The 13,691-nt window shown below is 39.9% G+C and overlaps 3 protein-coding genes across 3 annotated transcripts in view; all 3 read right to left on the bottom strand.

The window, feature by feature from the left end:
* Positions 1–3,638: 3,638 nt before the first annotated feature.
* LOC129753167 (cytochrome P450 4d2-like) lies at positions 3,639–5,319 on the bottom strand. Its single transcript, XM_055748963.1, has 2 exons — positions 4,582–5,319; positions 3,639–4,515 (listed from the first exon to the last, which is right to left on the bottom strand). The coding sequence occupies exons 1-2, from the start codon at positions 5,214–5,216 to the stop codon at positions 3,642–3,644; spliced, it is 1,509 nt and encodes a 502-aa protein (XP_055604938.1). The 5' UTR covers positions 5,217–5,319; the 3' UTR covers positions 3,639–3,641.
* Positions 5,320–10,924: 5,605 nt separating this feature from the next.
* Positions 10,925–12,635, bottom strand: LOC129755712 (cytochrome P450 4d2-like). The gene is made up of 2 exons (XM_055752328.1): positions 11,899–12,635; positions 10,925–11,827 (listed from the first exon to the last, which is right to left on the bottom strand). Exons 1-2 carry the CDS (start codon positions 12,531–12,533, stop codon positions 10,954–10,956), a joined length of 1,509 nt encoding a protein of 502 aa, XP_055608303.1. The 5' UTR covers positions 12,534–12,635; the 3' UTR covers positions 10,925–10,953.
* Positions 12,636–13,227: 592 nt separating this feature from the next.
* Positions 13,228–13,691, bottom strand: part of LOC129753166 (probable serine/threonine-protein kinase nek3) — a 195,438-nt gene continuing 194,974 nt past the window's right edge. The window contains exon 5 of the mRNA XM_055748962.1: positions 13,228–13,289. Within this exon, the coding sequence (XP_055604937.1) occupies positions 13,228–13,289 (62 nt within the window). The remainder of the gene's footprint in view (positions 13,290–13,691) is intronic.

The following is a 13,691-nucleotide window of genomic DNA, read 5'->3' as shown; positions in this document are numbered from 1 at the left end:
TGCACTTTAATCAGAGCTGTCTCTGTACTGTGATTTTTACGAAAACCAGATTGAAATTCGTGCAGAAAATCATTGTCATTTATGTATTCTGAGATTTGTTCTTTTATTAATTTTTCGAAAACTTTCGATAGCGAACACAAAACACTAACCGGTCGTAAATTAGAAATGGCGCAAGATTTTGCTTTTTTTGGTATAGGTACAATTTTTGAAAGTTTCCATTCATCAGGAAATTTCGAGGATTTAATAATTGTGTTAAAAAGGTGCTTCAAAACTGCCAAAATTTGGGGAAGAACAATTTGTATCAGTTTTATCGGAAGATTGTCGAGACCAGTGGCATTAGATTTTATAGAAAAGATTGAATTAATAATCTCATATTCTTGAACTGATCTAAATCCGAAACTATTCAAACTAGTTGGAGGTATAAAGGTGTTGGTACAATTTATAAAATTAGAAGAAAAATATTTATTGATTTCATCTGGAGAGAAGCTACTATGTTGATCGTCTACGGATTTTTTAGACAAACCCAAACTTTTGATATTTTTCCAAAGAGCTTTTGGTGGTAGATTAAAATCGATTCGCTGTTTATCATAATGAATTTTGGCTTTACGAATAAGTGTGTTGACTCTATTTCTTAATTGCTTGAATGAGACATGGTTTTCTGAGGTTTTGTTTCGTTTCCAGGTCCGGTACGCAATATCACGATGTGTCATAGCAATTTTAATATCATTATTAAACCAAGTTTTACTATTGAATTTTCGAAACTTGAAGGGGAAAAAGGTCTCGTGAATTTCTATCAGATTTCTATTGAGAATACTTACGATAATATCAGGATTATTTATGCTCAACAATCTTCTAAAATTCATGTTTTGAAGAGCAATATTAAGGCTATCACTGTCATAACTTTTGTAATCCCGATACCAGTATCCCATTGTATTATTTTCACGCGAATACTTTAGAGTGAAGAAAATCATATCGTGTCCAGATATTCCAGGGACAGATATCTGATTGAATTTGTGAACCGAGTTTGGAGAGTTAGTCAATAACAAATCAAGCTGTGAACACCCACTGATATGAAAAAACGTAGGTTCCGAACCAATACATTCGAGAGATAATAATTGTAAGGAGTCACGAAACCGTTGAATAGTTGCAGTATTTTTCAAAAAGTCTGCATTGAAATCCCCAATAAGAAAAGAGTGATCGTAGTTGAGAGCAAAAGATTCGTAATGATTGATAATCAATTCAGCACAGTCAGTTCGAGGAGGTTTATAGTATACACCGAACAAAACTTATCAGTACCTATAGTTATCTCGAAAATTATGAACTCGGTACCATTAACTCCTGCTTCATTTGGATAGAAAGATTTAGAAAGCATTTTAAAGTTTAGATCTCGCTTAATGTATACAAGTATGCCTCCTTCATGTCGATTACGATCGTTCCGAAGTATATGAAAACCATCCAACGTTATGAGCGAATTGCTAACTGACTCATCTAACCACGATTCGGTCATGCACACGATGTCAGTTTTACTTTGTGTTATAATCTGCTTCAGATCTTCAAATTTAGTCATTTGGCGAGCACAAATACTTTGAACATTAATGTGGCATACGTTTAGCAAATCGTTGCTCATAGCCGCATTAAGAACGGCTTGAGGTATTATTGTAGAGATATCGTTTACGGGAAGATTACCCAAAATCATTTAAACTAATACCAAAGAGGGAAAACAAAAAGAGAATGCTAGCAAAACTTATAGATATAAACGGCATTTTAAACGCAATGAACTTAACTTAAAAATAAAAAACAAAATTCTAATAGAGTTGATCGTAACAAAATCGATTTAAAAATTATGCAGTTCAAACAAAATATTCAGCTAATAGCTTTGATTAATAGAGAAATTAAAGAGCAATTTACTAAATTTAACGAATTTGATTTTATAAGCTTCATTTCCTTCTTATCCAGCGAAAATCAAATTAACTTTTTCAGTAGTAACGCAAAAGTAAATTACCGGCGATTAGGAACCACTGCTCGTCATGCGAATTGAGAGCAGAGCCACGCTGGCACCATTAACAGCATCTGGATTGTCACCGTCACCATCAGGAATAATGACATCGCACCTGTCACCTCGCATGAACAGTATGGATATCAATTTTTGTGTGGAAACACTCTAAACACATCAAATATCCGTATGCTTGTTGTGTTCAAAAATAAGCGCGTGGAGACAAATGAGGCAACCCCAATTTGTTGCAGTTAGTCCAAGTTTCAACGTGATTTAAAATAGTTTTAAAAATCCACTTGCACGTTTTTACAATAAAAGCACGTGAAGTTGGGAAACAATAAAACTTAAAGTTGCTATAAGTTGGCTAGGAATCGACGTAGAATGTTGAAATCTTGTGCAAAACCTGTAATTTTGATGCCCTAACATGTTTTTAGAACATTTTATTCAAGTAAATTCTCATCTTCACGTACTCTACATCTTTGCAGTATAAACTAAAGCTCTATCTGTTGAAACGAAAAAGTGACTAATTTTTTATGCTTTCAAGCTATGCAACATGTTTGAAGCAGCAAATGTTCTGAAGATACTTAAGAGATGTGATGAAAGACAGAAGCGCTAGGAAAAAAGTTCCACTTTTAGCCCTTTCGGACCACTAAGCACCAAGGTTGCCGAAATCTTAGAAAAATCTATAATTTCACACAATTTTGAGCCAATTTCCATCACAGAATCTGTGTTACATCTGAACACAGAATTTTAGAAATATTCACAGATTTCACAGAATTTTAAAATTTTGGACGTTTTTTATCAAAATTCCATTTTTTATGACTATATAAATTTTGGATAATTATCTTTGAATTGGAAAAATATGACAAAATTGGTTATGTTAATTGATTTGTCTTAAGTAAAATTTAAAAAAGACGCAATTTGTCATGACTTTTGAATGAAATTTATGGAAAAGGCATCACAGAAAACCGTCACAGAATTTTTGGGCAAAATCACGGAAAGTCAGATTTGTTTTTTCCCAAAACACAGATTTTTTTCGGCAACCTTGCTGTGCACTGGTTGGGGTGATGTCCCCGGCAAGTTCAATTTCGTATTTGCCGATAAGTTTGCAAGAAAGTGTTTGATCTGGCAAGGTATTTGCAGCTGCGTCCGAAAAACGCCGGTTTTTGTGTGACAAACAAGACCATGGACTCCAAGTTGTACGTGCCTGAGAAAACCAGACCAGATTTGGTCATATTTGGCAAGCTGCCACTACAACAAAGAGGTATCGGGACTACGGGATGAATTTTGTCGAAACGGACATCAACCCACCCGACTGCCCTCAATTCCACCCTATCCTATCGAAACATATTGGGCAATTGTCAAACAGAAGATGAAGAAGAATGGTAGGACGACTTGGGATGCAACAGAGATGAAGAGCTGGTGGAACAAAATGGCCGCTGAGGTCAGCGAACAGGGTGTCCAAACTATGATGAGTGCAATTAAAAAATCTACTTTTTGAGTACAAAACATTTTTTTTTCGTTTACATAGCTCCGAGATGGACTCGTTTTAATGCATCCAGATTTAAGATGATCCATGCTTTACTACACACTACACAAAACAACTTATATCAGTCGAATACTTCGATAATTTATTCAATTCTATTTGCTAACGAGATTCAACCTTCACATTAACGCCAGTTTTGGTGGTCAAAGTAAGACTAACCTCAACTTGAACACGGTTTCCCGAATCACATGGTAAAAACTTGAACTTAGCCAACAGCAACGTCAGTAATAACTTAAGTTCAACCATAGCGTATTTTTGTCCAACGCAGAGTCGCGGAGCAGCCCCGAAAGGTAGATAGCTGTAAGGATGTCTTTTCGAGATGGCCTCTTCAGTGAAGCGTTCTGGGTCAAATCGTTTCGGCTCCGGAAAAAGTCTGGGGTCAAGATGCATCGTTTGTACCATAACCATTACCGATGTTCCCTTGGGAATGACTAGCTGATCAATCATCAAATCTCCTGTTGCCTTTCGACCGATCAAGGGTATTGCGGTGTACATCCTAAGTGTTTCTTTGATCACCATATCCATATACTTCAGTTTAAGGAGGTTGCTAACGTTCAAAGGAAGTTTTTTGAGATCGTGACCGAACACCTCCATCAGCTCGTCATAAACCCTCTGTTGAATGTCGGCATTCTGAGATAACTCATAGACAGCAAAACTGGCAGTGCTGGCAGTCGTATCATGGCCGCCGAGCATAAATGTATTTACTTCGTCACGAATTTCCTTATCCGTCAAATACTGACCACGCTCTTTGGCTGTCAGTAAATGATCAAGCAAAGTTTTGCAGTGATCATCACCAGCGGGTTGATCTCTCATAAGATCTAAAAGCTTCTCCTTCCGTTGCTTTATAACGCCATCAGAGAAGTCATGAACGTATTTGGCCACAACGTTCTGACGTCGGTACATTTTTCGTAGCCGGAATATGAGCTCGTATTGATTCAATGGGTTGTAAATTCGGCGAGCGAAAATATGCATCAATCTGAAATTGTAAGAAAGTGTCATATTTGAATATTCGGTTTTTGAAGTATTTTTTTTTAAATCTCACTCTTCCAGGGCTTTCGCGTATGGCAGAGAGTGATCTTTTTGACAGCCTAGCTTCACTCCCATAGCCGTTTCAGCGATCACATCAAGGGCGTACCACCAGATCGCATCGTGCACGTCGAAATCTCCTTTTCCGATGTTACTCTGGATTTTCTCTCGTAGATGAATAAATTGACTTTTGAAAACTCCGCAGAAGATTTCTAACATCCTGTAGCTGAACGCACGCGCCACCATCTTGCGTTTCTCCGCAAATCTAGTACCGTACGCAGTAAGAATTCCAGTACTGCACAGCGGAGCTATGAAGTCGTACAGTTTCGCTTTATGATTACCAGGCGTAGAGAGAACTTGCTCAGCTACATCAGGAGTGCTAACGTAAACGGATGGCTCATTCATCAAACCCTGTAGCAGGAAACCGTCTCCATATTTCATCACCAATCGATCAAATGTTGTTAATATTCCAGTTGACGAAAGATCTTCTTTGTAGAGAGCATAGCTACCCACTATCGGAAGCCACGGAATGGATCTTGACTTTGGAAGGCTTCGTTTTAACTTGAAATACAGCAAAACATTTCGTATACTTTCTATCAAAATACTCAGGAACAAAACCGAGAAAATGACAGCCAAAAAAATTAACCACATTATACCGCCACGATCTCGCACGTACTGCCGGCGCAGGCAATATTGTGCACTGTTTTGGTTTACCAAAACAAACTGCAACCTACGTACGTGAACTGTCTGTAGGGTTTCCTTCAGTATTGATTTTATTATATTTGGTAATCGCAACAGCCAAACCAGCTTGAATTATGTCTATGTGAATATTTTTCCACTGAAAAATAAGTAGGTATCGTCCTACTTTCGTTTAATTTTTAGGTCCTGGAAAATTTGTTAAAAGTTCGTGAGCAGCCACATTTTGCTAACTCTATTTCATCGGCAATTCGCAGAAAGGGGTAATGTAGATCCAAGCAAAAGAACGTCTGGGGTGAGAGACTACCGTGCCGTTTCTAAGAACGCTCGAGTTTTAAATCAAGTTTTTGCTCAAGGTAGACAAACTCGTTGATGGAACTTGTTGAATAAATGAATCAAAAATACTATCCAAGCGACAGCGTGTTTAAACTTGATATTCATCAAGTTCAGATGAAACTTCAACTCAGATGGTAGCTTTTTTGATTAAATTAAAACCAAAGAATTCTAGTGGTCATTTTTTTTAAATCATTTATCAAATACAGCAGAGTTTTACGGTCTGTGATTCCTTAAATTATTCAAAAATTCAAACATTTCTGTTGTAGTAAAATAACCATAAATTCTGAGATTGTTGTTTGAAATTGACATTTAAGATAAGATGACGGTTGGATGAGGGTTGGTTTAATCAGTCTTTAAACGAGTTTAGAACCAAAATGACGTGTTTTTCCATCCGGGAGATTCTAAAACGAGGTTTTGGATTGAGGCTACGACAATGGCGTGGTTTATGCTCCCTAGAACAACGTGATCCAAATAAGGAAAAAAACTGCAAAACTAACAACAGGGTGAGTATAAAGTGGCATAATTTGATGCCGTTCGTGTTGCTGAAATGTATGGTTGGGTGGCAGTACCCAGAAACGCAAAATAAAAATTTATGGGTGGCAGTACCCGAACAAAAAAAATAGATGGGTGGCAGGACCCAAGAATGAAATTAGTAAAAGATGGTAGGCAGTACCCAGATAAAAAAAAAGTTAGGGTGGCAGAACCCTAAAAGGAAAAATGTTGGATGGCAGTATCCAAGCAAAAAAATTAATAAAAGGGTGGCAGTAACCAGTGAAAAAAAAGATATTGTTAGGTGGTAGAGCCTCCGAAAAAGCTGATAGGGTGGCAGGACCAAAGAAACGAAAATGCTTGGTGACCGAATACATTCAACAAGTATTGAAAATGTGGGTGGCTGGATTCAAAAGAAGAAAAAAACTGTTGCGTGGAGTATCCAATACTAAAATATTAGGGTGAGACAATTCTTGCCAAAAGATATTAACGTTGAAAAAAGATTATTAATGATAAAGTGGCATAACTCAAAAAAATGATGACAAGATACTGGAAACATGAACATGACCAGGTGGCAGAATGAAGGATAAGAACAAACAATAGAGTAGCGGTACTTAGTGAGAAAATTTAAATGAAGCCATTGATAGTAGACAGTGGAAAATGTTATTAGGGTGGCAAAAAAACAAACAAAAATAATATGATAATTTGCAATTGAGTGACAGAATCATGGTAACAAAAATGAAAAAATATAGATGAGAAAGTTGCATGACTCCAAAAATAAGTAAGATGGAGTAAGAGGCAAAAAAATGATGACAAAATGGTGACAAGACTATAATAAAATATGGGGAGCACAATGAAAAGGTAAAAGGAATGGGGAAAAAATGATGAGAAAGTGATATGAATTCAAAAATAAGGAAGATGGAATAAGAGGCAAAAAAATGATGACAAGACAATGATTGAATATGGGTGGCAGAGTTTCGTAAAAGAAGAAGTAATAGTGAAGAAGTATTCAGTGAAAAATTAAATGAAATAATGAAAGACGGAGGAAAATTGTGTGGTAAAAACAATAGAGATTTTAGGATGACAGTACTAAAAAAGGCAAAAACAGTGTGATAGTTTGAAATGGATTGGCAGAATGATGGTAAATAAACGAAAAATGGGAAGTTCTCGTCGTAAGTCGATGCTCATTCGCATTAAGAAATGGTAATAAAAATAACGAAGACGTTGAAAATATTTGAAAACCATTGTTGTTTGGAAATTCAAGGACTCGAAATTTTTTTAAATACTTTATACCCTGGTACTCGATAAAATTCGATAAAATTCGATGACAGGTTCTTCAGAAACATGCATTTACAAGATTTTTTTTATAGAAGGAAGATTTATCTAAAAATCCAGAAATTTCTCTTGATTGACAAGTTAATAAAAAAAAAACTGGAGTAGAGTAGTAGGCTAATGTGGTAGATAGATGCACGAAAATGAAAACTATGAACCGACTTAACATTCCTTTTCATCAAAAGGTGTGTATGTTCGAAAAGTCGCATACTTTGATGGCATATAAATGTTTTAATGAACTGTGGCAATGAAATACTACTGTAATGGAGCTCAACGTTCAATTTATGATTGGTTGGAATGTATATTGTTTGTAGTGGTGAGCTTGGAAAAAAGCGGAAAGGAATCACTACTACATTTATAGATCGATGATGCACAAATTTGGTGGGAGTTGGATGACGGTTGGTTTAATCAGTCTTTAAACGAGTTTAGAACCAAAATGACGTGTTTTTCCATCCGGGAGATTCTAAAACGAGGTTTTGGATTGAGGCTACGACAGGTCATTCGGCCGAAAGCCATTCGGCCGAAGGTCATTCGGCCGATGGACGTTAAGCCTAATAGATAAAAGACCACTAGCCCGAATGGGTTATCCGGCCAACGGTTATTCAGCCGAATGCTGTTAGGCCGAAAGATCGCAAAGCCGAATGGCTGTTAGCACGAATGGTCACAAGGTTGAATGATCGTAATGAATGGTTGCTCAGTAAGAAATCTTTTCCACTTTTCTGCATGTTAAGCCTAACGACCACGAAACGAAAGTGTTAATATGTCTTATAAGCCTAGCATAAATTCGGCCTAATGGCCATTCGGCCTAACAACCTTTTTGCTAAGCATTCATTCGGCCTGACAACCATTCGGCCTATCGTCCATTGGGCCTATCGTCCATTTGGCCTAACGACCATTCCTCACGACCATTCGGCCTATCGTCTATTCGGCCAATTGTCCTATTCGGCCGAACATCCTTCGGCCTTATAACCAATTCGGCCTAGCAACCAGATGGAAATTTGACTTCAAACCATAACAGCCAGGTGTTTGCTGCCGTGAGTGGGTTCGTCCCACTAAAACCACCTTGGGATTCGTGTGCCAGATGTGCCCCTTGGTTCCCTATGATACTACTTCAAGGAGTAAGCTGTGCTCATGCACTTATACATTTTGGACTCTCTCCCCAATAGAAAAAAAAACTTTATAACACTCCATATCCTCCGCCAGAGTTATGTCGGGAATCATGCCCACTATGACAAAAGCTGCATCTGCTGATATGGTCCTGTATGCACAGGAAACTCGCATGGCTATCAGCCGATGTGTGCTCCGTAATTTGGATCTGTTGCGCTCTACCTCTACCTCTATTAACACCTTATTATACATGGCATTCCAAAGCACAGGTCCGAGTATGGAACCCTGTGGAACACCCGCTGTTAGGGCAGTAGATCGTAACCCAGGTTCGGTTTCGTAAGTCAGGACTCGATTTTCGAAGAAGCTTCCTATTATCCTGCAGAGGGTATTGGGAACACGCATCCTGTGAAGCGCTTTGGCATGGTTGAAGGCATTCTAAACGTCGATTGTCAAAATGGCGCAGTGACGAACACCTGTCCGCTTCTTTTTATATACGCGCTTCGCGTACTCTGTCACCATTCGGATGGCGTCCATCGTAGTTCTCCCATTCCGAAAACCGAACTGTCTGTCCGACAGTCCACTTTCGCCTTCTGTGTTGATCATAAGTCTGTTAAATATTATCCTCTCCAGTAGCTTACCAAGGGTGTCCAGCAGACAAATGGGTCTGTATGATGATGGATGCCCAGGGGGTTTCCCAGGTTTCGGTAGTAGCACCAACTTCGCCGTTTTCCACGAATTGGGAAAAGATCCCTCTTCGAGAAACTTTTGTAGCACCACTCTGAAAGTATCCGATATGATCAGTTCCGCCACCTTCAGCACTGCATTTGGGATTCCATCCTGACCAGGAGCCTTATTCATCGCAAGTTTCTTAGCGATAGCCACAAGTTCCTCGTTCGTTACTGGCTCGATGTCGTGGGCTCCCGCGTCGTACGGGGTAAGTGGCCACTGCGTCGGGCCATGCTGCGGGAAAAGATATGCAACGACCCCTCTCAGTTTTTCCGGACACTTTTCGGTCGGCGACCTTGGGCCACCGAATCTCGCCAGTGCAACTTTATAGGCTTGGCCCCATGTGTTATCATCTACACTCTGGCACAACGCTATGTAGTAGTTTTCTTTGCATGTTTTAATAGCTCGCTTAAGTGCACCTCTCGTTTCTCTATTGGCTTCGTTTCTCGTCCGTTGAGCTCCTCGCCTGGCTTTTAGACAGCTAGTACGAAGCTCAGCTATTTCTGAGGTCCACCAGTAAGCTGGTCGTCGTCACCATTTGGGTGTATTCCTTCTAGGCATGGTCAAGTCGCACACCGCTATCATCATTTTCGTCAGCTGCTCAGCATTATGGACCTGTGATGCTTCCTGCATGTTAATAGCTTCGGTGCAAACTTCCTTATCAAAAACTTTGGTCTTCCACCTCCACTCATGGACTGGCAGTTGCCTTACTGCCACCGCATTTCGGTCTCCTACGCTGTAACGTATCGCCTGGTGATCGCTGTGCGTATAATCGTCACACACTCTCCAATTCATGTCAATTTTTAATGATGGGCTCGCAAAGGTGATATCTATCACTGACGTTCTGTCTGGTATTCCATGCTTGCGACAGGTGCTGGTAGATCCAGTGTTGCACAGCTCAACCCCCAGTCTCGCGAAGGACTCTAGCAGACTGTGCCCCTAGGGTTGTTGCACGTACTACCCCAGTTAACGCCCAAGCGTTTAAGTCTCCCCCTATCACTGCAGGGGCTCTTCCTGTCAGTTCGTGAGTGAGTTCTTCCAACATTGTGTTGAACTCCCCGATCGTCCATCTTGGTGGAGCGTAGCAGCTGCAGAAAAAGATGCCGTTTATTTTAGCAATCACGAATCTGTCCCGAGAATCTACCACTATCTCCTGGATAGGAAAACGTCCCGTGGCTACGGTTTGCTCCAGTAGAAGCTATGCGACCTCGCTATGGTTGAGGTTTAGCTGGATTACATCCAATTTTACTGGCTTTCCTATGCCTTTTTGTATGCCTGGCAGTCCCAGCCACCAGTTTAGTGAGCGTTGTCATCCGCCCGTTTGCACAGCATGCATTTCGGTTGGTTTTTGCAAACTCTAGCGAAGTGTCCTTCTTCACCACATCTTCGGCATCATCGTGACCGGTCGGGTCCGATGCGGCCGATTGTCTAGGCCTAAGTGTAAGTAGTGTTGGGCTTTTTATGGTTCTCAATTATAAATAATTTGACGCTTGGTGAAAAGCTAGAAGAATCCTAACAAAGTCACAGAAATTTTCTTTTGATTTATGACTTATGATTTTTCATATATTTTCCATACCAAATTTACAGAAATAAATATCTCCAAGCTCATTTTCAATCTCAACCAAATCTTGAGACATATGTTTGATCTTATAAAAAAAACAAAAATATTTCGGACTAATTTATTAAATTTAAAAATATAATTCTAACGTGGTTCAACCTTCACATTAACTCCAGTTTCGGTAGTCAAAGTAAGACTAACCTTAACCTGAACACGGTTCTCTGGGTTGCATGGAAAAAATTTAAATTTATTCAAAAGCATACTCAGTACTAATTTCAGCTCAACCATTGCATACTTTTGTCCAACACAAAGTCGAGGAGCAGCTCCGAAAGGTATGAAACTGAAAGGATGCCTTCGCGAAATGGCCTCATCGGTAAAACGATCCGGATCAAATCGTTTCGGCTCCGGATAAAGTCTGGGATCATGATGCATCGTTTGTACCATAATCATTACCGATGTTCCCTTGGGAATGGCCCGTTGATCGATAATCAAATCTCCTGTTGCCTTTCGACCAATCAACGGTACTGTGGTGTATAATCTGAGTGTTTCTTTGATCACCATATCCATGTACTTCAGCTTTGAAAGATTGCTAACGTTCAAAGGAATTTTCTCAAGATTTTGACCAAACACCGCTATCAGCTCCTCGTAGACCCTCTGTTGAATATCAGCATTTTGAGATAGTTCGTAGACAGCAAAAGCTGCGGTGCTTGCAGTCGTATCATGGCCTCCGAAAATAAATGTATTTACTTCGTCGCGGAGCTCTTCATCCGATAGGAACTTACCACACTCTTTGGCTATCAATAAATGATCGAGCAAAGTTTTGCACTGATCGTCGTTTTCGTACCCATCTGGCTTGGAAGCTAGTAACGTCTGCTTTCGTTTCTTTATAACGACATCAGCAAAGTCATGAACGTATTTGGACGCAATATTCTGACGTCGATACATTCTTCGTAACCTAAAAAGGCTCTCGTATTGGTTCAATGGATTATGCAATCTGCGTGAAATTATGTGTAGTAATCTAAAATTTAAAGGCAAAACAATTTTCGATAAGATATCTAGATATTTATAATAATAAAGAAAAAAATTTACTCTTCAAGGGCTTTCGCGTACGGCAGTGAGTTATCTTTTTGGCAGCCCAGCTTCACTCCCATAGCCGTCTCTGCTATCACATCCAGGGAAAACCACCAAATAGCATTGTGCACATCGAAATCTCCCTTTCCTATTTTACTCTGAATTTTCTCTTGCAGATGAATGAACTGATTTCCAAAAACTCCACAGAAAATTTTCAACATCCTGTAGCTAAACGCTCTGGCTACCATCTTGCGTTTCTCTACGAACTTGGTCCCATACGTAGTGAGAATTCCGTTTTGACTCAGAGGAGCAATGAAGTCGTATACTTTTGCCTTATAATTGCCAGGAGTCGATAGCACTTGTTCTGCCACATCCGGAGTGTTTACGTAAACCATTGGCTCATTCATTAAACCCTGCAACAGGAAATTATCCCCGTATTTCTTTACTAACCGATGAAAAGCGGTTAGTATTCCAGTGGCCGATATATCTTCTTTGTAGAGAGCATAACTACCCACTATTGGAAGCCACGGGATTGTTCTTGACTTCGGTAGGCTTCGTTTTATTCTAAAATACAGAAAAATATTCCGTACACTTTCTACTGAAATGCTCAAGAACGGAATAATGAGAAGCACTATCAAAATAGTGAACCACATTTTGCCGACGCGATTAAGGGCGAACTGTCTGTGCCAGAATATTTTCGCACTATTTTCATTCGCCGATAGAACACCCGAAGAACAACCTTATCAGTGCATGGTGTTCGCTGCACTGGTGGTAATTCGTTTTTAATCACTGCAAAAAAGGCAGTGCTCCTTCGAAAGTGGGTGGCTGTTAGCTGTAGGCAAAACTTCGTACTTACAGACAGCATTCAACCCGTAAAGATTACAAACAATGTCAAGTATTGCAAAACATTCTATGTCCGAAATCCAATCGTTGAGTTAGCTTGGCAGATATTTGTGCTAGAGTAAATGAACACGGCACCGATACACCCATACAAGAGGTTGCAAAAATCCAATGCCTATTTAGCAAATCTCTGTGCCGATAATGTGCTGAAATGTGCTCTATGCCGAAGATGGTGTGTTTGAAAAAGCACTACTGGCACAAGGACTCGAGCTCCCAACCAAAATGATGCATGACCATTGACCACTACATTCAAGCGAAACAAGAAAAACATTTTATGGGATTTCCTTCCTATTGGATAATTCATCCCAGAAACAAGAAAAAAACCACTGCGTCGTAGGGAGAGTCGAACTCACATCACCAACTATATCGTCTTGCCAGTCCGACATCTTAACCAGTGTACAAGAGATATACGAGGGACATTGTCATAGGCTTTCTGCCACCGATCAATCACAAAAAACGCACAACGGTGGCTTCCTGGCGTTTGGCCACAAGTAGTCCTTTGTCTTGTGCTGGAAACGGGAAAGGGAACGGGAGTGAAGAAAACGGGAAACCTATTGAATGAGAAGTTTATTTAGAACTGTGTTTTACTTATACTGCCTGCCTTACATACACACGCACAGCTGCTAAATCCGGGCAGCTTGACCGGTGGTTGTTTGCCGGTGGATTGAATTGAAGGATTTTTTTTTGTTGCTTTTGCTTCACGCGCGCAATATCCGGTTCTCTGGCTGCCTGGTGTTGGCCGGTATTTATTTCCATCCTTCTTGGTTTTGTGATGCGATAGGGAGGGACGTGAAAACGTTCCAGACATACACAATTCGGTTGCGCTGGGAGGTTAATGCCCAATGGACGCAAAACGAATCAGCACCATCAGCACCGGTCGCGTTATTTTCTTGTACCGATGATGTTACGTA

The sequence above is a fragment of the Uranotaenia lowii genome, chromosome 3, assembly GCF_029784155.1.
Source record: "Uranotaenia lowii strain MFRU-FL chromosome 3, ASM2978415v1, whole genome shotgun sequence".
Classification (NCBI taxonomy): domain Eukaryota; kingdom Metazoa; phylum Arthropoda; class Insecta; order Diptera; family Culicidae; genus Uranotaenia; species Uranotaenia lowii.
Note: the sequence above shows the minus strand (reverse complement) of the source record. Positions and strands in the feature narration are given on the sequence as shown.